This window comes from Phocoena sinus, chromosome 20, assembly GCF_008692025.1.
Source record: "Phocoena sinus isolate mPhoSin1 chromosome 20, mPhoSin1.pri, whole genome shotgun sequence".
Lineage (NCBI taxonomy): Eukaryota > Metazoa > Chordata > Mammalia > Artiodactyla > Phocoenidae > Phocoena > Phocoena sinus.
In genome coordinates this window covers 11,004,559-11,029,857 of record NC_045782.1, presented here as the reverse complement: position 1 = coordinate 11,029,857, position 25,299 = coordinate 11,004,559, and the positions used below count along the sequence as shown (strand labels likewise).

The 25,299-nt window shown below is 57.7% G+C and overlaps 1 protein-coding gene across 1 annotated transcript; it reads right to left on the bottom strand.

The window, feature by feature from the left end:
* Window positions 1-3,923: 3,923 nt before the first annotated feature.
* Window positions 3,924-23,601, bottom strand: SMTNL2 (smoothelin like 2). Its single transcript, XM_032615038.1, is given in 11 exon segments — window positions 3,924-4,855; window positions 11,786-11,937; window positions 12,247-12,365; window positions 12,646-12,651; window positions 13,349-13,524; window positions 14,443-14,518; window positions 15,189-15,425; window positions 15,945-16,035; window positions 23,212-23,495; window positions 23,498-23,570; window positions 23,572-23,601. Coding segments are annotated over 11 exon segments (1,371 nt in total). The 3' UTR covers window positions 3,924-4,728.
* Window positions 23,602-25,299: the final 1,698 nt, after the last annotated feature.

Genomic DNA, 25,299 nt, shown 5'->3' with positions numbered 1-25,299 from the left:
GGATACTCACATGGTCTCAAGAGCATCAGCCACAGATTTCTAACTAGTTACAGGGGGAGAGAGTGCAGTGGAGAGGTCTGGTGGACACCCTTCCCCACACCATCAACCGTCCCATGGCCAAAAGGGGGCTAACCCGCACCACGTACTCCTCATGTGATGCTATGGAAACATCCATCACCAGGGCTGTGTTTGTGCCAAACACGTTTCACGTGAATCTACTCAGGAGGAAACAAATGACAGCAGAGTGGGGAACAGTCTACGAGGCAACCGGTCTGGGCTCTTCAAAAGAGTTAAGTGAAAAATACGCAGTGAAAAGTGGAGGGATGGTTTTAGATTAAAAGCAATTAAAGAGACACAACCACCATGTGCAGTGTGTGAACTCTGATTGGATCCCGGATTGTTAACAATTTTTAACAGCCTAACAGGCATGTGGAAACAATTAGGGAAATTTGTATGTACACCGTATACAAGTAAATGTTGCATTTCTTAGGTGTGCTGGTGTATCGTGCTCATGTAGGAGGATGTTCTTATTCTCGGGAGACATCTGCTAAAAAAGCATTCAGGGCCGAGGGTCATAATGCACCTTACTTCCAAATGGCTCAGAAAAATGGAGACAGGACACAAACATGGCAGAAGGTTATCAAGACAAAAGAATACGCGATGTTCACTGAACTCTTCTTTCAACATTGCTGTAAATTTGAGGATTATCAGAATAAAACCTTGGGGTTTTATTGCGTCAGGACACTCAATAGAAATCAATGAGGCTCTGCTAGCGAGAGTTCTGCACATGCCTGGTGTACCACACACGAAAGGAAACAGGTGAACTGCTTTGGCGGCCGGTCCACGATGCCCAGGGACAAGGTGGCTTTCAGGTCTCTGGCATAGACAATGGGTAGTGATCATGCTGCCGTCTTCTGATGCAGTAAACACCGGAGAAGGAGCCAGTTGTGGAGGGAAAAGGAAGGGAAAACATTCTATCTGTACATTCAGGCTCCCAAAGCCCACACCAGTCCTGGGTTATGAACCCCTGATGTAGAAGACAGGGCACAGAGCAGAAGACACAGCACAGGGGAGCGACAGATGGAGGGAGAGGGGGCCATGGTGGAGACTGGGAAGAAACAGCCAGACAGGTGGGGGGAACCTGAGAGTGTGGGTGAGGTCAGGGATGCCAGGAAGAGGGGTCTAATAACGCACATATCACCGAGATATCAAACACGCTAAGGACACTTGTAACTGTGAGTGATGAAAAATTTGGTTTGTAAAAAATATAGATTTTTGCCCCTTGCCTATGTGACGGCATTGGATCAACTCAAGGGACCAGGGTGGAGTCAAGATGCACCCAAACACTGGCATGTCTCGGGTGTCACCACCCATATCGTCTTGCCCTACTGATTCGGGGCCTCCATCAGCTCTTTATTACACCTAGTCGGACAGTCTCCCTCCTGCAGAGGCTGCCTGGATACCCCAGAGAGCGCAGCATTCTTGGTTCATCCTTCCCAGGTATTTTTTGGTTTGTTTGGTGCTTTCTAGGGAAGAGGCAGGCCTACGCATTTTTAAGGTGCTCTTTCAAAGGACGATGAGGGCTGTTTGATGTCAAATCAAGTCCAAAAACCAAGAGATAAGAGATCAAAGGCTTTAAAAGCAAGCCCAAACCAAATCTCAAAAGCGAGACAGATAAGACGGATAATAATCCCACCGAGAACATTCGTCATTCAGCAGAAGGGGATGATGGGTGGATGTGAGAGCGTAGCTCAGAGAGGGGAACAAAGGCACATCAAGTTGGCCGTCTCAACAGGCGTAATCGATTCATCAGGATGAGTTGGTCACCTGTCACTAAGTCCAAGAAACCCAATTCAGAGTCGGTTCTCCTGGGTTGCACAGATGTCCCACCTAAAACTGACCAACTTACTCAGCATTTTCAGCGTGCCACCCAATTGCCTGGAGTCACATAGACCTGGGATGGTAGAAAAGAAAATATCCTCTCACACGTCTCCTCCAGTTACAGAGCACTGAACGCTGCAGCAGGGAAAAATGAGAACTTTTTCGTCATCGAACACATTTGCGAAATTCGTTGGCCTTCACAGGACTGTTCCCCGAACACCTGGCCTGAACGTTCTCCCTCTAACCCAGCATGTACAAGATCATATTCAGAAAGTGCTTGTGAGCTCTCCCTTGGCTAGAAAAATCTCCATCAGCTGTCAGAGAAGCTAAAACCCATCTTGGCTCTGGAGAAACATTCCCTTCAGGGAAAAACACACAAGCCAATCTGGGTCACTTAATAAGTTTTAACAAAATCCAGGTGAAGGGATCTGGGAAAGCAGAAGAATCCTTATGGAATACAGGCAGCTCTGAGAAATCATTCCTCTCGGGAGGTGTCGTGGGGATGGGAAATAAACATGTGAGGCCATCTGTACCATGGCAAGAAGGCGACTCGACGTCCAGTTTCACAAATGGGAGCTCTCCGTGCAAGACTGATCTAAAACGATGGCTTCCAAATGTCTTGAGACTGGGCGGCTTGCTCGCGTTCCGCCCACCCCCCTACTTGCCCCCACACCTTGGAACCCTCAGGCTTTGTCTTGGAGATAATCAAGTTTCCAACCCCTTAAGGCTTATGAGCCCTCATTTGCCCCTCCCCCAAACCACAGCCGAGAACGTTACAGGACCTACTTTAAGATATCTAGCCTGTATTACTCTGAATGTGAGACACGAGGGACACCATGCCTCAATTTAAGATAAATTGTTCATTACGCCAGCAGGATCTGCTCTGTTTTATGTGCAGAGGTGCAAGACCACGTCTGCAATTCAGGAGAGCTCCGCTTCACACGTGCGAGGACTCAGGAATGTATAGGCATGCTTTTTTTTTTTTTTTTTTTTTTGCAGTATGTGGGCCTCTCACTGTTGTGGCCTCTCCCGTTGCGGAGCACAGGCTCCGGACGCGCAGGCTCAGCGGCCATGGCTCACGGGCCCATCCGCTCCGCGGCACGTGGGATCCTCCTGGACTGGGGCATGAACCCGCGTCCCCTGCATCGGCAGGCGGACTCTCAACAAACCTGCGCCACCAGGGAAGCCTAGGCATGCTTTTTATAGAGCCCCTGTGTGCTTGGATTGGCTTTAGGTTTTGAAACCCTAAACTTCGGTAATAAAAAAAAACCAGGTGCAGTGTCTTTGCTAATGATAGGCTCACCTTCCCAAGCCTCCGCGAGACAAGAGCTGGAAAGGGAGTGGCTCCCACTGTGGAAGAATCCAAAGGATGGGACAAGGCTGCAGCCCCGAACAAACAAACCTGCTGAGACTACCAGCCACCCACTTGGCAAGCTCTGCCGTGGTCCTCCCGACACCCCCGAAGAGCTCTGTCCCCCAACACAAGGGACCACAGGTGACTCTGAGAAGGCACAGATGCTGGTGGTTAGAACCCACTGCATGAGCTGAAGACATATATTAACTCCTTAAAGGGAAGTCCTCCAAGTGCATGGCTAAAATCCAACCCGATTAGAAAATGCTTCTTGAATAAGAATAAGCTAACGGCTGCAGCTTTATAGAATCTAAAGATGTTCTAAGAAAACCCTAACAGCTTTTTCTGTACCACCGAACAGCTGTGAAAATAAACCAGTGCCCCTCGATGGGCTCCCCCACGTGCGGGACCACCCCACTGCTGATCACAGATCTGTCAGTCAACTTCCAGGGGACAGAACTGCAAGGGGGGACTTTCTGTCCGTGCTCCTTCCATGACACGGAGACGGGTGACTGACAGGCAAACGCAAGAAAAGCAAATGTGATTTTCAACTTTCTGAGCAGTGATTTTGGTACAGAAACGGTTAAGGGTGGGGGGGGCGGGATGTAAGCAGATTTTCATTTGAAATGGATGAGAAATCTCTTATTCCCAGGCACCCCATCTCCCAAACAGAAATAACAAATCCCAAGCGGAGTGCGACACATCTTTTTATGTACAAACGGTCAGTGGTACAGATGGAGTTACTTTTTATAAATATCTGCATCAAATCCCTTAAAAGAAGCTGTGACTAAAAACCACCTCGCGGCACCAAATGCCCGTCCTTCCCTAAAAGCGTTAACTTCCCGGGGGGCCTATTCTCAGCCAAACACGTGTGGAGCCCTCCTGGGAAGGACAGGACCGCTTTGGGACCCGGCGAGAGCCCTCCCATTTCCCCAGAGAGCCGAGGTGACTTGCAGGTCAGCTGCTGCCCAGGACCTGGGAGTGATTAAACAGTTTCTTCCCCAAGACTTCAGTCTTCTTTGTCAAGCTGCTGACTAAGCGTCTCTATATTTCCTGGCAGTGGCCCAGAGCGAGGGAGGAAAGGAACCTACAATAGTGTGAGGAAGTAGAAAACTCTGGGTGTTTGGATTAAAAAACACTTGGTAGTCAACGCAACCCTGTAAAGCCAATGGATCCAGTTCAGCAGAGGGAACACTGATTCAGGCTTCCAGAATCTACAGACAAGCATCATTATTATTATTATTTTTAAGGAAGGTAATTATTTAGCACCAATTTCTCTCTCTCTGGTAATACTTCCTTTTCCTTGGAGCCCTTGGCTGTGATCAGTGCAGTAGTGCACGCAGCTCAGCGGTACTTTCCCATCAGTAACGCAGCCGGGCAGGTTGGGGAGCGCGGTTACGAGGCACAGAACAAACAGCTCTCTCACACCAGAATGCAACTCGGCTCGGGGGGCATCCTGACTCCTTCGGGGCTTGTCTCTCCAGCCCCGAGGGGCTTCACTCAAAGCGACGCAGGTGGTTGTACAGAGACTGGACGTAAGTGAAGACGCACATGGGGTCTGGCTTGCGGCCCATCACCATCATATCCTCCACCTCAATGAGGCGCTCACAGTTGGCCAGATTCCTGAAACACAGAAGCCGCATCAGAACGCCGGCCCCAGCCATCAGCCCCAGAACAGAGCTTGGCCCGGAGCTGGAGGCTCCCAAGTGCTCTCCAACTGTGAATTCACATCACCCCAGAAGAGCCTTTGCGGTTACTTTCTCTAATGCACTGTTTCCCAGACTCCCACATCCAGGAACCGCCCTTACGACTCGTGTTTTTACATAACTAGACTTACTTTAAAATTTCAGTGAAATTCAGCTTCACTTTAAGGTTTCACTAAATTAAGTTCTGCTAAAAAATTCAATTTTATTAATTTAGACAAACATATTAATCGAAAAGGTTAGTTTTATTAATAAAAATTTAGCTCCAAAATTAAATTTCACTAAAAAAATTCAACATGTATCAGCAGTATATGGAGAATCAGCATGGACTATAACAATAAATGTAAAATGAATAAAGTAAAAAATAAATTCACCCATATGCTTCCTAAAACAGTGTCTTTGGGCTTCCCTGGTGGCGCAGTGGTGGAGGGTCCGCCTGCCGATGCAGGGGACGCGGGTTCGTGCCCCGGTTCTGGGAGGATCCCACATGCCGCGGAGCGGCTGGGCCCGTGAGCCATGGCCACTGAGCCTGCGCGTCCGAAGCCTGTGCTCCGCAACGGGAGAGGCCACAACAGTGAGAGGCCCACGTACCGCAAAACAAAAAACAAAAAACAAAACAAACAAAAAAACCCCAGTGTCTTTAGCCTTTTTTTTAACCCTAACCCATAGTTAGAGGTGTTTCATCGTGATTCATTCAGCACCTGCATACATTTATGTGGAAATAAAGTTTCACAAAGATACTGACCTTTTCTACTACTCATATCTTCTCTAGATTTCGTCTTTATTTCTCTCCCCACCTCCTTTGTTTGTTTGTTTTTCTGTTTTGTTTGTTTTAATGCTGGTCGTGAGCCACTAAATTGATTTTATTATCTACTCAAGGGTCACAACAACCCAGTTTTTTTTTTGTTTTTTTGCGGTACGCAGGCCTCTCACTGTTGTGGCCTCTCCCGTTGCGGAGCACAGGCTCCGGACGCGCAGGCTCAGCGGCCATGGCTCATGGGCCCAGCCGCTCCACGGCCTGTGGGATCTTCCCGGACCGGGGCACGAACCTGTGTCCCCCGCATCGGCAGGTGGACTCTCAACCACTGCGCCACCAGGGAAGCCCCCAACTCAAAAGTTTTAAAAGTTGCTTCAAATCATCTTGTGAGCCTACCCTCAACCTCGCCCTGGGCCCACCTCATGCTCTGGGAAATACTGGTTTAACTTCTGGCCCACTGGTGTAGACGCATGTGGAAACTGGGGCCTTTCACTGGGCTGCAAAAAAAAGCTGTTCCCTCTGCCGTTCTCAGCTTGGAGGGGGACTGAAGGTCCCGGCTTCAAGGTCTCATGGAGGTGGGAAGACGAGCATCTACCTGGGAGGTAACAGCAGGGACCCTCGCCAAGCCCAGCAAAGCCCCGCCCTGTGCCGAGCCAGACGCGTCATCAGGCCGAACCCAAAAGGCCCAAAGCAACTGCACTCGGTCCAATCAGCTTCAACAGCTGTGTGCACTCTTGTAGTTCCAGGGTCTCCGGTCTTTTTGCCCCCATATCCATAAGTCCACGAGTGACACTGTTCACATCCCAGCTGTATCCTTCCTAGTGATATGATTTGAGGATGACACTTAACTTCTCAGGGCCTCAGTTTCCCCGACTGGATAACAGCCACTTCACAAGGAGGTGGGAGGATTCATGAGCTAATCACACAACCAGCAGGAACGGTGTCTGGCACATCAGAAGAGCTCAATAAACGTTAGGAATGATCACTGTTGCTGTCTGTATTGTCATGGTTCGCTCCAAGCAGCAGAGTGGGTCATCAGGGAAAAGAGGCCTGAACTGGAACTCTAAAGAGCTGGGTTCAGATCCTGGCTCTGCCCATAGCTTCACCCTTCCGTGCCATTTCCTTGGTGGAAAGTCAGCCCCCGACCTCCGCTCCCCCTCCCGGTGGGCTTGTTCTTGTTGGGAGGCGGTGCCTTGTACCCCAAGCACTTTCTCCCAGTCCCTGCCGGCTCCTGGGCCTGCGTGCTCCAAAGGCAAGCACCGTAACATTAGCACGGGGCCCATCCTGTGGTGCTGGCCCGACGCCGGGCCTCCTATCAGAAACCGAAAGTCAGGGCAAAACGCAGACACCGGTCCTGGATCCCGTCGGCGGGCTCCCCCTCGGTTTGGAGCGGGCAGCTTGCAAGGGAAGCTGAGGGCTTCGTGGGGTGGCGAGTGGCTCTGGCCCGATAAGCGGGCACCCTGGCTGCCCAGGATGGGCCGGGGCAGGGCTCGGTGTCAGGGGAGTGGACGCTGTGACGAGGATATGCACGCAGAGGTGCTTTGTTGATAGTCAAGGACTGAAAACCTGAGTTCCTGGGGAGGCCGTGGACCTGAGTTCATCTCCTTGAGCTATCAGGTGGCGTCTGATGCCCTTCTCCCTACCTGCAGCGCAGGGAGAGCTCCTCCTACCCTCCCAGGGCTGCAGACGGAGAATGCCAGGTGTGTGCCCAGGTATCACCACTGACAGCAGTGGCCTCGGTACTCAGTCCCCCAGGAAACGTGGGCATCATTAGAACCCTAAACCTCAGCCTTGGAAGAGAACTGAAATCCCACCCTCCAAACACCCCCCTCAGAGGCACCAACCACCTGGTGAAGGCCCTGCCTCGGCCCTCAGTCCCCCAGGAAACGTGGGAACCATTAGAACCCTAAACCTCAGCCTTGGAAGAGAACTGAAATCCCACCCTCCAAACACCCCCCTCAGAGGCACCAACCACCTGGTGAAGGCCCTGCCTCGGCCATGCTCCCCTCCAGGTTCAGGGAAGGGGCCCTAATTTCCTCCAAGCACCGTTCCGATCCCTCTGCGGGTGGCCCTGGCCAGGAGGAAGTTTTCCCTCACGTTTCTTACGCTATTTTGCCTCTTGGTACTTTCTACCTATTAGCCTCACAAGGCTATTCTCAGTCTAATTGTTTTTCCCCCTACAAAAGAGCCCTTCACGTGTTGGAAGAGAATCTTAATGTCCATGTCTTTCCCTGAAACTAACCATGTCTGGTTCCTTCGCTGTGCCCCTAGTGGGTACCTGGGGGCCCTCCTCTGAGCAGGTTCTGGTTTCTCTCTAGAATTGCTGGCACGTCCCAAGTGTTGTCCAACTTGGGCTGGCCCCCCTTCTTCATTCTAGAGGCTGCACTGACCCTCCCACTAATGACATCCCTGCCCCTGCCCAGGGCGGCAGTCAGGACGGGCGCTAAGGCCTGACCCTGGTATCACCCTCTACCCCGCAGACAGGAAGCTATGGGCAAGGTGCTGGCTTCCCCAGAAACCAGAGGACTGAGGCCCTAACCATCTGGTCCCCACCCCACCCCAACCAGCCGTGACAGTAATGATAAGATTTCTAGAAGCTATGGACACAACTCCTGAGACAGGATGTGAGTAAAGGAAAATGATGATGAACATTGACTTTTATAAAAACATTTCAGTCTCAAAATATTACAGGCCCCAACTGCCTTTTAAATGAAAACAAAACTGCTTTTGTGAAAACACAAACTTGTTTTAAATCGTTCAAACAGCATGGAATAATCATCCAAAGAAGAAAGTCCAGGTCATTTCAAATGTCACTACGCAGCAAGAACCAGAGCTATCGTTTGCCTACTACCAATTTTAGATGAATTAGCCCCACCTTGTTTGGGGTTAAAAAAGGGTTAGAGGATTTTCTCCTACTACTCTCCTATTGTGATCTCCGTCACTACAGGGCTAGCCTGTCGGGCAGGCAGGTGGAGGAGGTGCCTGAGGGGTTATTTTTATTTGTCTAAGCCTTCTCTAAATGCAGCCTGGGATGCCAGGGCTCGGACTACAGCCTCCTATCTGGTTTTAGAGACACATGGGCACTACAAATAGCCTGGAAGCTCCTTCAGCTGGGCTGTAACCTGAGAGTAGGACACATTCCCCGCAGGGCAAGCGGGATCCTCAGCTACACTGGCCGGCCCCGGGCCTACACCGCACTCTCCATCTCGGCGGGAACCACCCACCACAGGAGCTGGTCCTCCCGCTTTCCAAGCCCCCAACACCTGTCCGAGGAGGGGAGCTCACTGTGTTGTCGACACCGCATCTCTCACACAGATTAGGCCCCGGGGAATCTTTGGGGAGGTAAACTATCAGGGGGAGGGGCATCACAAACCCCTCTTACTCCCCAGGTTCTAGATGCGTCTCTGTGCTTTTAAGGCCCCTTGCTCGCCGAAGGGTCTGGAAGCTTCTCCTTCCTGATGTGCAGGGGCCCTGTCCACGGCTGCTTTTCCTTTCCAAAGGCTGTTCCTTCATCAGAGCCCAGGCTCCCGTCACCCTACACCGCCCACCGCAAACTGCCTTTCTGCTGCCTGCGTGGCCCTTGAGGGCTTTCCCCCAGCCCCGCGTGTCTGCTTGGCTTTTGCTGGCAAAACTAAGGAGTGTCTGTTAAGACACTGGTAGCCAGTATCCTCAAGTAGGTGTCCCTGTGCCTTCTTTCCAGCTGTTCTAACCAGCTTATTGTCCAAGAAACTAGGTGAGCCCAGCTGCCATCCTCCCAGGAGGCCTTGGGCAGGCAGGCCCACCCTCCCAGCCCTGTCCCCCACGTACCTGTGAGCTGAGTTCCCGGATGACTCAGGAGGGGAGGCACCTTCCTCCCCCTCAGGCCGGCTGTGGGCGCCCCTCCGGGCCCTCTCTTGAGTCAGCAGATAAGCCAGAACTCATCTCAGGGGCCCGAAGCCCACCCTCCCCTCCCCTCCCCAGCTAGCTGGGAGCGGCTCAGGCGGCAGGAAGGCGGGGCCCCGTTTTTACCACGTCCTTTGCTCTGGGTGGGAGGGAGGTACAGCCTGAAGCAGGCTCCCACGCCCCAACCCCAATGTGGGAGTAGAAGAAACATCTGGTTGGAGTCTGGAGGCTCTCTGAGCTCACACCTCGTGCTGGGAAAGCACAGCCACGAATGGCTCTGGCTCCGGTCGCCAAGGGAAGTTACGTTCCCTGCGAGCTGGGGTGCAGGGCCATCATCCTGGGGCCCAGGGCACCCCTCTCCTGCCACAGCCCAGCCTGGTCCAGGGCTGAGGGTGACCAAGGTGGCCGGGGCTTGAGCGGGCACCGCCAGGCCCACTGGACTCGATGGAGAAAAACTGTCAGACAAGTGTGGCCACACCCAGCGGTGGCGGGGTGGGGGGTGGTCTTGGGTGCCCACATCAGAGCCCGGGCCCTGTACACTCTGACCATCTGCTTTTCGACAGTCACCCTTTCTGGGCTTCCAAGCAGCTGGGGAGGCGCCCCCTCCTCAACATCGAGCCGTTACACTTGGCGCTACTTCAGCATCGTCTGGATTCGGTTGTGTAACACGCTCTGCCCAAAGCTGTTTCCGCAATTAGGACGACAGCTAATCCTAAACAGCCAGGGAAGAGACGGCTTCCAAAGTATACAAGGAGTTCTTACGACCCCACGGGGCCGAGAGGCCAACGCAGGTCATCCGAGACAACACCACAGGGGCAACGCCGGCACGCCAACAAGTCAGGGTCTCCGTTCTGCCCCTAGAGTGAGACCCGCAGTCCCGGGCACGGGGCTGTAACCTGTGAGCTCCAACTCCTTCCCCGGCCGGGCTTGGGGCCAGGTGTGGGGTGGAACAGACTCGGGGTGGGGGCGGTGGGCAGGCCAGGCTTCAGGGAGGGCTCTTCCAGCTCCACCAGCACGTGAGAGCACCTCCCGGACGTGGGCACCGGGGTCGTGGACAAGACACGAGGGGGGTCAGGCACACACGGGTGGCCAGAGGCTCACTCCACCAGGCACAAAGGTGGGTGGCCAGGAGAAAATGAAAAATGTTCCCTCCAGGAAACTCAGCTCTGGGGAGGTCCTCCTGCCCTCTGACCTTCCTCCCCCTAATTCCACAAAGCCCAGCAACAGGCAGCCCTCAACACCCTCATCTCTGCCCCGTGCCTGCTCTGGACCGGGGGCACGGACTCTATGGACCGCAGCAATAGCTCCCCTGCCCTCTGCCTTCCGTGTCCAGCCCACGTGAGGCCCCTGGCATTGAGGGTAGGAGGTGGGGGAGGGCGGAGGGTTTACTCCCTCAGCTCCCTTCCTGCCGGGTCACTGTGAGCTGGTCGCACCACTGCCCCAAAGTACAGCTCCTATCAGCCAGCCCTCTCCGCACAGCTGTTCTCCCCAGCCCGAGGGTACCCCACGGCGCCTGGCTCATCGTTCACTCCTGCCCCACACGTTTGCAAGGAAGCCCTTTGTTAAACCCTCCTGCCTACTCAGTTTGAAGGCACCTTCACCAGAGCACTCTTTGACACCCCCCTGAGGCACTGGGGGTAGCCCTCAGCCTATGACCAAATGCCAAGCTCCCCGAGCACCTCCTGAACCCAGAATCACCCGTCACCCAATCTTCTCTCTATGAGCAGGTCTTAAGAAGGTAGGCAATTTCATATCAAACGCTTTTACGACATTTAGGGAAGCAAAGTGTACCTACTGGAGAAGTCAGATATTATTCAGTTTCCTGCTGATCAGCTGCTGGGCTCTCCCAAGCAACTGTATCTCTCACCAGCCTGGAGAGGACAGGCTCAGTGCTCCGGCAGACCCTGTCCTACTGCCCCTTGCACTTTGTCTGTGGCTGGTCTGGCAGACCGCACACCAGAGGCCGGGTACCAGCCAAGAGGGCAGGTGCACGAGAAGAGAAGAGAGCCTGGCTCTACTACTGAGTAGAAAATCCCCCCTTCCTGGCCATAGTCTCTCCATCTATACGGGAGGCGACAGACTGGGTGGCCTCAAGGCTCTCAGGTCTGCGGACAGCTGCCCCCGTCCTGCCAGCCCCTGTGCTGGACGCAGGGCAGAACTCGGGCTTGGGGACTGGGAGGGGCTGGCAGCCAGGGGACCCGCCATACTCACTCGGCCATGGTGAAGGCCAGCTCAAAGTTCTGCCGCCGCTGCGCGGGGCTCAGGGCACTGTAGTCGAAGGCATCGGGGAAGAAGGAGTGCACCAGGGCGCAGAAGGCCATCCCGTCGCTCCAGCTGGAGGAGAAGTTCTGCAGGTCCACGTGCTGCGAGGCCAACGCAGGGAGGTAAGGGGGAGCACAGCGCTGGCCTCAGCCCCTCCACCTGATTCGCTCCCACAAGCAGGTCCTCCCAGCCCCTCCCCAGGCCCACCATCTACCCAGCTCAGCAACAAGCCGTGCCTGCTGGACTCCACCTGCAGTGGCTGGGGACCGATCGGGAGGGTACAGTTTCTCCAGCTCCTACCCCTCCGCCCCAGACTGGGGCTCCCGTCCCCGGCCAAGGGAACAAGAGTGGGGGGGGGCGGTGCCCACTCCCACCTCTGGCCAGGGTCCCGGCAGCTGGGCCAGGCTCACCTGGTAGCCGAGCGTCTTGTTGCGGCACCACTCGAGCAGGATCTGCTTGATGCTGCTGGCGCTGGCCACGCCGAAGCTCTGCGAGCGCTTCAGCTTCGTCCGGGTCTCACCCCTTCCCCCTGCAGAGAGAGGGCAGGCCTGCTGGGGGGCTGGGGGGCTGCCCCTCGGCTTGCCAATCTACTCCGGAGAACGTGCCGCACCTTGCTCACCCAGGTAGCATGAGCCCCACACCCACGTCTAGGCATGAGCCCCCCATCCCAGGGCACAGCCTCCCTTGATGGAGTCTGGCTATGAGCAGATCCCTTCCAGCCTCCATGTCCCCTGTTTACTTCCCACATGGGCAATCCTGGGGCAGAGGACCTGAGGCCGCACGTCCGCTGCCGTCTGCCTGGAGCACACTCCCCGCTTCCCTTCATCCCACCCCTCCTCTGAGCCTCCCTCTGGGGCCGCCCTCTTTCCTAGCCTGGAGCAACGGTTTCTTCCTCTGGGCCCCAAGGACACTCCTTAATGGCCAAGAACAGGTTGTCCGGGTCAGCGGGACACTTCCTGGGTGTCCCTTCTGACTCACTAGAGTCAGAGCCTTGGGAGCGGGACTGGGGGTGGTCATCATCAAATATGCCTGGGCCGCACCCCACAAGCAACAGGCATCAGCACCACCCGCGGACAGGAGCGCTGGATAAACTGCGTGCAGAGGTGGGTCTCATCTGGAGCAGGGGTGGGGCTTCATAGGGGGCTGGTCTCGCTGTGTCACCTCCAGCTACTGCTGGGCATCCCAGTGACGGCCCTGTGGCCTCTCCAGTCACGCCCCTGAAACCAACTTCTCCAGTTGGGTGAGGAATGTGGGGTGTGAGGGCAAGCTGGGGCCCCTCCAGGACTCGGGAAGGGGGTCTAGGCTCTCCCCAGGCCTTGCCTGGCCCCCTGCCCCCTCCTCTTCTCCCCACAGCTGCTCCGTAAGCTGGCCCTGACCTTGTGTCTTGTCCAAGAGGTCACATCTTGGGGAACTGCCCCCGCACTGTACCTGCCTGACCCTAGTCTGGGCCCAGGCCTACTCTGGGGGCCCAGACTGGTCTGGGGGGCGGGGGGTGAGAGCATCCGTACTTGCCAGCTGTATCCTGCTCCCATTTCTCAAATAACGCCTTCCGGGCCTGCGCCCCCGAGGTGCGGGGCAGCGTCTGCGACCTCACCAGCTCCCGGCGACGCTCCCCCTGCCGATGGGCCTGGGTCGTGGCTGGCGGCTGCGGGGATGGGAGAGACTCGGGTGGCGTCACCAGAGGTGGGCTGAGGAGAGAAGCACGGAGTTAGGAACACAGGCCCGCCCATCCCTAGCTCACCTGGGCCCCGGGTCCCCCACCCCGCTGAGTGTAGACCGAGGCAGCAACCGGGCTACAGGCAGGGAGGAAGCACCACTTGCTCTAGTCCCCAACCGGTTCTGCAGCTTTTCCAAACTGAGCTGCTGTCCGAGGCAGGCCTGGCCGGCAGCGGGCCCCTCTCTGAGCATCGTCACCCCTCGCAGGTGTCCGTGCCTGGGCTGAGCGGGGTGGGGGTGGGGGCATCCTCCTCGCGGGAGGTGTACACAGAACCGGCCTCACCAGGACCAGGCCCCCTCCTCACCACCACGAAAAAGACCCCCTTTGTTTCTCCCCTGCAACAGTTTTCCAGAAAGCCACAATTCTCCTTTTATTACTGAAAGGGGGGACAAAAGCCAAGCCAGCCTCTATCCCCAGCTCCGATCACAATCCAGTGGGCCTGGGGGAGCATGGGGACAACCACAGGCTAGGAGGCAGCAGACCTGCCCCAGCCTAGAGACGTCCTCAGCCGCGGGCGGAAAGCAGGATGGGTGGAGAGGAAAGTGGGAGATTGCCCCACGCTCCATCCTCCTGTGGGGACTGAGACACCCCCTCCAATCTTTGCACAGACTTCCTTTCAAGGGTCCTAAGAGAAACCAGCCCGAGGCCCTATGTATATATATACTCTCCAAACAAAACCCTCCACCTAGCCCTGCGGCCTCATGTCCTCTGCTCAAACCCCACCCATTGACGCTGCTCTCCCTTGGAACCTAGCCCAGGAGGGTGCCTCATCCTGGGTCAGCAAGGGAGCTCCCTGCAGGGGCCCGGGCAGCCCGAGTTCAAGGCAAAGTCCAGACGCTGCCTGGGGAGGGCTGACCTCCCCCGACCGGGGACTGGGGCCCCGACTCACCTGCCATTGTTCCTGCTGGCCGTCACTGCCCCGTAGCCAGAGCTGGATAAAGACCGTGGGAGAGAAGAATTCGTCTCTTCGGGACAAAGCAAGGGAGAGAAATAACAAACCCTGGCCTCGGGGAGGGTCACCACTGCCAGCCTCCCTTCCTCTGAACTGGCCCTGTGCCGTTTACCCAGCGTCACTCAGGGCAGGGGCAGGACCCCTGGGCTAAGCTGGCCCTGCCTCGGCCAACAGTTGAGGAGAAAGGATGCTGGGAACATACAGCAATGACATAAAAGAGGCCTTTTAAAGCGTCCCCCGCCCCCAGCCCTGCTTTTGAGAGCACAGAGCCCAGGGCCTCTTGTGCTACGTATCCAGCAAACACTTTGTTCCCGAGCCCTCATTCTGGAAATCCACGCAGCCTAACCCCAGGACACACCACTGAGGCCTGACCCCAGGCCCAAGACAGGCCCCGGGGACCACGCCAAAGTGTGCAGGGTAAGAGGCCACCTTCTAACCACAGCCTCGACCTGCAGTAAAAGCCACAGTCGTCTCCCGTGGGGGACGAGGCTACTTTACAGCATCTCTGGGGGGAGGGGTCGGGAAAGATGAGCCCCATCTGATGGAGCAGATGAGCTAGGGAAGGGGGTCGCAGTGACAGCAGAGGGGGGCTGGGGCTTGCCCAGGTTTCCTGAGTCTCTTGTCAACTGCCCCCAGCCCCTGCCCTCCCCCCCCAGTTTGAGGCCATGCCCTCCTGCTCCTACCAGTGGGACTGGGAGTCCAGGGTGTGGTGGCCTCGCTGGGGCTGAGGCCCCCCAGGACGGCGGCAGACGTGGGCGAGAGAGTTGCGGCTGACGTCTCCCCAGAGAACCTCTCGGAGACTCGCATGATAGCCGTGACTGGCTGGTGAGGCAGCCGCAAGGAGAGGCTCGCAGGGCGAGGCTTGGGGGGTTCTGGTGCCGGGACAGTTTGGGTGGTCTCAGGGGGTCCATCACCTGGACCTGGAACATGGGACCAGCAGGGTTGGGGGTGTCAGCCGTGGCATCCACAGGGACCTCAGACCCTCCCAGGAGGACTCCAGTCTCTGTGAACCTTCCTCCCACCTCCTCCAGGAAGGCCTCGCTGACCACTCCAGCCTCCCTGACCTCCCCCTGCTACGGACGTCTCGCTGCTCCAACCAGAGCTGGCGTCTGCTCCAAATTTCCCTCATAGATACTTCAATAAATAGTCACCTATCAGTCCACTTTCTACCCTGTTCAGTGCTTGGACGATTCCTCAGCCCCTGCTTGCATTCCTCCAGAAACAGGGAAGCTCACCACCTTCCGAGATCTCTCATTTTCTTCTGTGTTTACACAGTTCTACTTCACACTGAATGAGGCTGCTCTCCTGGCAGCCTCCCCACCCGCTGGGGTTTAGGCTCAAGCCCTCCATCCCTGACAAAGGGTGGCCTGGCCCAGAGGCATGGCTGAAGCCCTGACCCCAAAGCTACCCAGCCCGCTCTCCTCTGCCGCCAGCCCTACCTGCCCCAGGCTGGTGCCCGTTCTCGACGATGCACGAGTTTGAGGTCCTTCTCATCTCCGACTCTCCGGCCTCGTCATGGTGATCCACGCTCTACAGAGAGACAAACACCACCGAGGCCTAGTCAGCCGGGGCCAGCTGCCCACACCCCCTGCGACCCCCCTGGTTCTGACAGGGCAAACAGCACTCAATTTTGAGAGAGACAGCCCCAGGAAGGTACAGTGATGGGTCAAGGTCACACAGGACTCGGTCTCACCAGCTGAGCCCCCAGGATCCTGGAGGCAAACGCCTCCACGGGGCTCATCCCAGACCCCCAAAATGCTAGGGACGAATGTCAAGACTGGGAGTTCTGAAAGCATGTGCAAGGCGCCCTACCCCTTCCCCCAGGCTGGACCAGATGCCTGGGGTCCGGAGAGCCTGGCCCTTGCTTGTCCCGGGGGCTGCCTGTGTGGGAGCAGCTTAAACCCAGCGATATAAGGTCCTTCCGGGCCAACAATGGGCCCAGGAGCCCTCACGATGCAGGGTCACAAGATCTGCCTGGATGTCCAGAGCACAGAGGCCTGATTGGCTCCATGGGGCCCCTCCATCTCCTCTGGGCTACAGCAGTGGGGGGTGTCATGCAGAGAGAGAGCCAAGACCAAGAGCCAGCAGGCAACCTGGCATCCTGGCTGTGTCGCCAGCCACCAGGTGACCCAGGTCAGGTCGTGCCCCCTCTGGGTCGGTTTCCCTGCTGGAGATGAGGGAGTAGGTTGTGCAAAGCCTCTGCCATTCCAGCATCTGCCAAGCGTCAGGTCCTTTTCTGGGCATACCACTTAAACCAACTTGCTTGCTGTCCCCCCAGGAAGATGCCACCACACCCATTTTACAGATGGGACCTGAGGGCTGAGAGAGGGGATGTGAGCAGTCCAGGTTACACAGTGAGAAACAGCTGAGATTTGTGGCCAGGAGGGATGTTGTCCTCAACCTTGGCTCTGCCCTGGTCACAGTGAGGAAGGCTGGAGGGCTCGGAGCATCTGTGAGGCCGGTAGGGTCTGCCCTGCAAGAGGAGAACACAGGCAGACCCCGATCCGGGGCTCTACTAAGAGCCCACGATGAGTGGCTTGAGAGGTGGCCGTACCTCTCCTTAGACGACTCCAGACTACCTAGCCCCCTTGTCTACCAGGTTCCCAGAATGACAAAGGCCCATCCTTGGCCCCCGATGGCTCAGCTATCACTGCAACCGGTGCAAGAGGTGTCCACCCTGCCATGGGGGGGATCAGTCTGATGGGGGAGCCAGGGCTGTGAGCAGATGATATCAAGCCAGCATGAGGGTGTGTGCCTAAGACAGACTTCATCCAGCCCCGTGGGTCAGGAAGGGCCTCCCAGAGGCAGGGGTAGCTGAGAGCCAGTCTAGAGTAAGCTAGGCGGGACCAGGAGTGGACGCGACCAGTATCTGCCAAAGCAGATAGACAGCAAGGCACAAAGCATTCTGATCCGGTGGCTGGAGAAGCACCATGCAGCCCAAGGTGCCAGCCTGGAGAACTTGGACTTGACTCCTTGGACAGGAAGGAACTGAAGGTTGTCAGCTGTGTTTTAGGAACATCCTTCAGAAGCCAGTGACATAGTGCCATGGAAGGGGGCGACCAGATGGGCCAGTTACCTCACTAGTCCCACATGGGGACCTGGGGAGGAGAGATGGGGCAGTGAAAAAGGACTCAAAGGTTTGGGGAGAGTAAGTGGATATGGAGGGATGGGGGAGTCACACCTCTTTCAAGCCTGGGCTTTGGGCCCAGCTGACTTGGACTATGGCGGTGGGGGGGGCGGGTCGGTGGAAATAAGAACTTCAATTTGGGACATGATGAGTGTAAGGTGTCCTTGGGGCATCAAGGGGTTGAGGTCAGGAGGCAGCTGGATATTTGAGTCTGAAGTTTAAGAGGAAGGACGGACAAACGATGGAGAAACAGGGCTCTCCCATCTGGAGCCCAGCAGAGGAAGAGCAGGCTTGGGGCCGATGGGGCCTGCGATGGGCACCACACCTGGGGGCAGAAGAGGCACCTGCAGAAGAGAATAAGAAGCAGAGGCCAGAGCGGGGAGGAAGAAAACCAGAAGAACGTGGAGAAAGGCAGGTGGAAGTGTGTGGAGAAGGCTGGCGTGTCAGCGGCTCCAGAGGTAGTTTCAGGTCAAGAAAAGAAGGTCAAGACAAGACTCTAAAAAGGTCCTTTGGGTTTAGCAAAAAAAAAAAAGGTTCTTGGTGACAGTTCAGGAGCTGAATCAGAGGTGGGGGTGGGTGCAGGAGACAGCCTCGGGGATGGGATGGAGGACACGGAACCTGCAGCCATGAGGGGCGGGGGGAGGGCTCCTCCAGGTGGACGAGGTAGAACAATGTTTATAGGCCGAGAGAAAGCCTCCAGCCGGGTGACGGGAACCTCTGTGCGGTGGGGACCCTGGGGAAGTGGGAGAGGACAGGACTCGAGCCTGGGGAGAGCCTGGGCTTGGAGGGGAGGTGACTCCTCCAACTTCCGATTCAGGAGGATGGAGTGGGACAGGCCGGCCCCACTCGCGGGAACACTGGAGAACGAGGGGGCAACTCCTGACACCTCAGGAGTGGGGAGGGCACCCCTAAAGCCTACACTGAAGCCAGCTCAGCAGAGGGAGGAGAAACAGCCAGTCCATCCTGAACCCAGCCCCCACCTGTCACAAGGGCGCTCAGCTCTGGGGGCTTCACGTCCCGCCCGCCCACTCTACTCTGGTCCAACAGGTTCCGCAGGTCTAGGCGGAGGTCTGGAGGGCCCGGCCACTGGTGAAACCATTTTCCCAGGAATGTGGGTCTCTGTGGGCCCCCTGCCGCCACCGCAGATGCCTAGCCCCCCGCACATTGCAGGCCCCGTACCCACCCCACGATGCCCCAGGGGGACCAGGACGGCCACAATCAGGCAGGAAGAAGGTCCTGGACCAGCTGGATTCCTGCCAACGGGTCTCCCGCAAAGCAGGAGGGAAAGGGGATGGGGCTGACTCACGCCGGCAGGCGGGACTCCCCTCACTACGCCATCCCCGAGACTGGGACCCGGTGCTCGCTCAACCCATCCAGAGATCCCCCTCCAGCCCCTCATACGAGCCTGGTGGGTGGGGTCATCCCTAACCTCACCCCGTGACCAAAGCAGCAGCAGAGTCAAGGTTTGGGTCTCCTACCCCAAGCCAGGGCTCTATCCACAAAGCGCTCAAGACAAATTTGTGAGGCCGGGCCCTGGAGGGGGAGGGGAGGAGGAGAGACGGGGTAAGTGCTCCAGCAGGATCTGAGTCCCTGAGCCCACCCACAGGGCCCCCAGCATGCATGCTCCCTCAGTGGTCTTCCTTTGGTGGGGGCAGCCTGATTCAGCCACATGGAAGGGAAGGGGGTGGGTTCCGTGTGCTGGGGTCAGAGTAGAAGTCACTGGAGAGCCCTGGGGATGAGACGGGTCCTGGGGAGCTGGCTCTCGCACTCCCAAGATCTGGGCTTTGTTTGAAGAAGGGAGAGGCTCCCTGTGAGGAAGCCCAGGCCTGGGAATGTTCAGGGGAGAGGCGGGGGGTGGTGAGTCTTATTTCAGGGGACCCTCTCCCTGGGGAAGTGTTTTAAAACACTGTTGTGAGGCCAGGAATAATAGTTTCAGGCACTCTTGGGGCTGCCTGACCCACGTGGGGCTCATGCGCCCGGGCAGGGGAGCACGTCTGCGTACCTAGCACAGCCCACAAGGCCGCCAGAAACCCCCATCCTGAGCCCCTAACACCGGCTGCTCCGTCCTCCTCCTCCCTCACACCACAGTTTTAAAGACTCAATTGAAACTCTACCCAAAGCATTTCACTCTCTTATCACACAGTGTGTCTGGGAAAGGAAGGCAGATAAGGCAAGTCTGGTTTCTTTCACGCCAGACCTCGATGCTGCTCCTGGCTGTCTCACGTGGGGACCCGTGGCTCCAGCTCAGCTGAGGACATTTCCAGGGACCAACTCTGGCACAGCCTCCTGGGCCAGGCCTGGCCTCAGGCTACCCTCCACTAGCCAGACCACAGCTGTGGCTCCGTGGACACTCTTACGAACTGCTCGGGTTGATGTCACTGTTATAACTACGCAGCCCACTCGGCACAGGGGCCAAACAGGGATGGGCCAGTCCCCCTTGGATGCAAGGAGACTGAGGTCCAGCTGGGAGATGTCCCTAAGGCCTCACAGCAAATGTGCCCAAAGCAGCTCCTATTTGCTGCAGGGTCTCAGGCTTCCTACAGGGAGTCCTCCTGATTATTCCCACCCTACTGCCCTGCCCTCTCCCTCCTCCCAGAGCCTCCCTGGCTACTCACTACCTAGCAAGGTCAAGGTTTGTGCACTCAGAATTGGGTTACTAGATCGACCCTGCATTGAGTTCAGGGCATTAAGTATATGCTGATATGACCCACCTCCCACCCCTGCAGTCCCTGGTTTGAAACCGCAGGAAGCAAAAGGGTCTCAACCAAGGGTCTCTACATTTCATTGCCTGTTACAAAGAGGCAGTGGAACACCGGCCTCCGCACTGCCTGACGACTGCCACCACTGGCTCTCGTGCGCGGATGAGACCCTCCTACCCAGACCACCCTGCCCCCCCCCGACCCCCGGCAACACACACGTGGGAATATGGGAGTACGAGAGGCCAGACAGCCCCGGCGCCCAGCTGACACTTTCCAGTCTCACCCTGGAGCCCCGATTCCTTGTTCACGACCAAGTGTCCGCTCACAAGCTGCCAGTAACAGCCCATGAACAAGAACGTGTGGGTGACTCTGCACAGCACCCTCCCTGCCAGAAACTGGCTCGGAGCCCGGGTGGGCGAGAGAGAGGTGGGCTGCAAGAGAAGTGGGGACCAGCGCCTCTGGTAGGGCAGGGAGAAGCTGCCTCAGGCCCAGGGAGCCTCTGATCCCACTGGAGGCCTCGACCATCCTCTACCCACAGCGCTCAACTCTGCTGGCTGTTCCACCTCCCTTCGCTTTTTTTTTGCGGTACGCGGGCCTCTCACTGTTGTGGCCTCTCCCGTTGCGCAGGACGCGCAGGCTCAGAGTCCATGGCTCACGGGCCCAGCCGCTCCACGGCATGTGGGATCCTCCCGGACCGGGGCACGAACCCGATGCAGGGCATGTCCCCTGCATCGGCAGGCGGACTCTCAACCACTGCGCCACCAGGGAAGCCCCTTTCAGGCTTTTCTGAAGTCCAGAACCTACTCCTCAACTGTGTCTCCATCCTTATCCCTCAACGAGGGGCAGCATCCCTGCTGACCCCCAACCTCTTCTTCCAGAAGGACTTCCCTCTCTCCATGTCTAAGAATGGGCTTTCCAGGGCCTCCCAGCCCCCTGGCAGCTCCCTGGACTCTGCCCAGGGCTCTGGCCTCACCCTCTCCTTCTGCATGGCTGCCCTGAAGACCTCACCCATTCTAGGGCTTCAACCACCAGTTCTGCCCCGATGTCCCCCTGACCTCCGGCCTCGACCAGATCTGTGACTCCACCTGCTTTGGGACACCTTCGCCTGGATGTCCCACAGCCTCACACCCTCAGCACAACCCAAATGGAACCCAGCATCTCCACCAGATGTGTGATTCAGGAGTCCCCCAGCAGGGCTCCCCAAGCTCTGGCTGTCCTCTCCTTGGACCACCACATTTAAGTTATCCTGTCTCCAGCCACCCTCCAACCTGCCATGCATCCATGAGGGACCTTGCTGGATACAAGGAGGACCCTGTCCCTCCCCTGCCCGGTGCCCCACACCCACCAGCTCCATAGCCAAGAGGACTAGCCCACCCCACGTGACTAATTCCCCACGGAGAAAACTTAGATGACTGGAGAGATTCCTCTCACATATTTGCGTGAATTCGTGTACCTATTTACACGACTCTGAGAGCATTTTTCGAAAACTTGGACAGCTGCTTCCACGAGCAGACAAGTAGCAAATGTGTGTTAAAATAAAATCTCAGAAACAGCCGATGACACAGTTTATTAGGTACGTGTGAGCTCACAGTGGTGATCTTATACCATGGTCAAACAGTGGTCATGCTTATAGGACAGAATTAAGTGTATCCATTTCTAGGCACTTCACACGGAGCACCGGGACGGACACCCAGGAGCTCTGCCACCAGCATGTTTAAGAACCTCTCACCCCACCCCCCAAGGCAGAGCCCAACTCCCCGGCCCAGCATCCAGGGGCCTTCACAACTCCTCCCTCTGCTCTCATACCCACCAGGCTCCCCTCCAGCCGGTGAGTCCTTCCAGCCCCTCTGCGGCGGCAGGCACAGCCCCACACACCACCCCCTGAACGAGCAGCAGCAGGTCCTTGGCCTCCAGCACAAAGCCAGCCTGAGACACCCACCGGGATGGACAGTTGTGTTTGGAGCAGAACATCTGCTCTGGCTGCCCGCGACGTTGGTACTGCTCCGTCTGGGGCCATCACCCACCCTGGCTGGGACCTCCAGGGGCAGGGGCTAATCTGATCCCCCTCCTCCTGGCCCCTGGAGGTGCAGCCCAACCCACACAAGAGACCTGAAGGTGTGATGGATTGAACCAAGGAGGGACTGCAGGTGCACACTACCCAGACCCTGGCACCCCAACCCCGGAGCACACGCCTGGCAGGGTGGGAAATCCCACCTAAGGGCCACTGCACACACCACAGGAACCTTCTTACCCGCCGCTCCAGGAGGCCCCAGGCTCAGGGGAGAGACCTCCGCCCCACACCCACGCCCGTGTGGGCCTCTGGCCGGTCATTGACCCCTGGAAATCTAGACTGCTCACGACTGGTTCCCCCTGCCCCCACCGCCACCCCGTTTCTCCCCTTCAAGGTAAGGATTTACCCCCTGCGAGTTCCCAAACGCCGCTGCCCCGGCTGCGCCCCAGCAGACGGCGTCCTCCTGCCCCCAACACACACCCCGGGCTTGAGTTCTCAATCTGGGTTAATCAATAACCTGAACCGTCAGGCCTCAGTGAAGCGGCATCGCAGGGGCCGCGTCAATGGAGGTGTTGGGAGTGGGGAGTGGGGTGGGTTGCTGACCACCCCAACACGCCGGCCGGGCCCCGGGCGGTGTTAAACAGCGCCCAAGCCCTTAGTGCCACGGGACAGCAGAGAGAGGGGGACAGAACTCGGGGCGAACAGGGCCCGGCTGCAAAGAAGGGAGGGGGCCCAAGACAGGTGCAGCGGGCAGGCTAAGCCGGTGCTTTGCCGGATGGTGGCCGGACCCCCACGACGGAGTCGCAGCGGCGGGTGGCAGGGCAGCGCCCAGTCCCGCAGGCGCACGCACTCGGGACCTATAGGCTCACCTGGCCTCGGCCGGACAGCGAGAAGGTGGCGTGGCTGGCAAAGCGCGCGGTGCCCAGACGGGGCGCGCGGTCCGGGACGCCAGGCGCGGGCGGAGGGCTGGGCGTGCCGGGCGCGGGGGCCAGCCCGGTCGTCAAGCCCAGCGCCTCCACCTGGCGCGTCAAGCGCTCGAGCTGCGCCTGCAGCCGCTGGTTGTCGCGCTGCAGCTCGGTCACCGTTGCGCGCCAGCGGTCCGCCAGGTGCAGCGCCTCGGCCACGCGCTGCTCCACGCCGCGCTGCAGCCCTGCATGTCCTCGTGCAGCGCGCGCACCGCACCCTCCAGCGCCGCCTCGTAGCGGCCCAGCGCCTCGCGCACCGTGCGCCGCCTCCTCGGCGTCGGGGGCCGGCTCCATGGCGGGGCAGAGCGCTTACGTGTGACGGAGATCGGACCTAGCCGGGCGAGCAGTCGACCTCCGCAGCTCCGGGCAGCAACTGGACGCCCGCAGCCGGGTTCGCCCGAAGGTTGGTGGGAGGGGCGGGCAGGGGGGCGGGGCGGGCCCCGCGAGCCGGGGGACTGGGCGCCGCGCGGGGGCGGGGCCTAGGGGGGCGGGGCAAGGCGGCTCGAGGGGGACAGCCCCTGTCCAGTGGACCCGAGGGATGCAGTGAAGTGGGGGAGGGGAGGTTCCCCGGTGGCGACGGGGGAGAAGAGCTCACTCCGCCTCTCCTCTTCCGCGGTGCGGAGCTGCACAGGGAGTGCGGAGGCCGAGCCCCCCTTGACCCTGGAGGAGCGGCGTGCGGCCTGGCGGAGGGGCTGCGGGCCACCTGAAGAAGGCCTCGATTCCCAAGTGGACTTGACCTCGGAGACCGCGGGACGTGGGTTATGCGTTCCATCGGGGCTCTCACTCGCAGGGCCTAGGTCCTACTGGGGGTAGGGACCCCCTCACTGCTCAGGGAGACCTGAGAGCCACAGCAGTAATTCCCAGAACCCCGACCCTCACCCTGTGCCCGTCACTGCCCACTCTACACCGTGCACACGGCCCTCACCAAACACATACTCACCTGTGGGATCTTTGCCTGGAATTTCTTGCACCTGTTATAAGACCTAAGGGAGGAGACAGGTGGTGAGGTCCCTCCCTGACTGCAATTATGTGCTCTCCCCTCCCAGACCCACTCTGTGTAGCAAGATCTTTGCATCCTTATTGCTGGTGGTAATAGGGGCTCAGGGCTCACTGAGGGGCCCCTGCTAGGGGATCCATTGAGTGACTGAGGTTAGAGACAGAGGAGAGAGCGTGCTTAGGGCCCAATCTCCAAATCCTAGGATCGGCGACCTTGGAATTAATCACCCCCTCCCTCCATCAGAGCCTTGGTCCCTGGCCTCTATCCACAGGCCGGGGCTCCCACCTCGACTCCCTCTCAACACTCCTTTCATGCCTGAAACCCAGATATTCCTCCCTTCCATACCCCCCATCCCCCAACCGTCCCAAGAAAGGGAGGAGTGAAAACAGCTGTTGCTTCAGAATGATAGGCAAAGATGCTGTATGTTCCCAAATATATTGTAAAATTGATTTAAAATAAACATGGGAACATCCCATCCTTCTTTGTGCAAAAAAAATCTTTCCTGATTAGCCTTCTCCTTCCCAGGCACGGCCCACCCGGAGGAGGCCCGGTGGCTGGGCAGGCACAGCCAGATGACTGGGGGACGAGAGGTCCGAAAGGCTTGTTCCCATCACACTAGGCTTCCAAAGATGTTTGCAGGCACAGACCTCCTGGGACTGGCCTGCTCTGCCCCAAAGGAACTGGATCAGCCTAACAGATGCTGAAGGCTGGTTCCCCCTTTCCCCCCTCCACCGTGGGGACAGGAAGGAACGCTGGGTTACCTAATCCAAGGAGCCTTCCAGCAATTATTTCATGAGAAAGTCAAGTGCCAAAAGGCGTTCGTGTTGTGTGTGTGTGGTGTGTGTGTGTGTGTGTTCCAAGTAGCTGTGTGGACATGGTGAGCCAGATTGCTCCCTGCATTCTTTCTTGGGGTAGAATCTTTGATAGAGACTAGGAGAGAGGCTGTTGCTGCAGCTTCTGCCCCGAGTAACACTCAGAGCCCCTCCAGGTTCTGA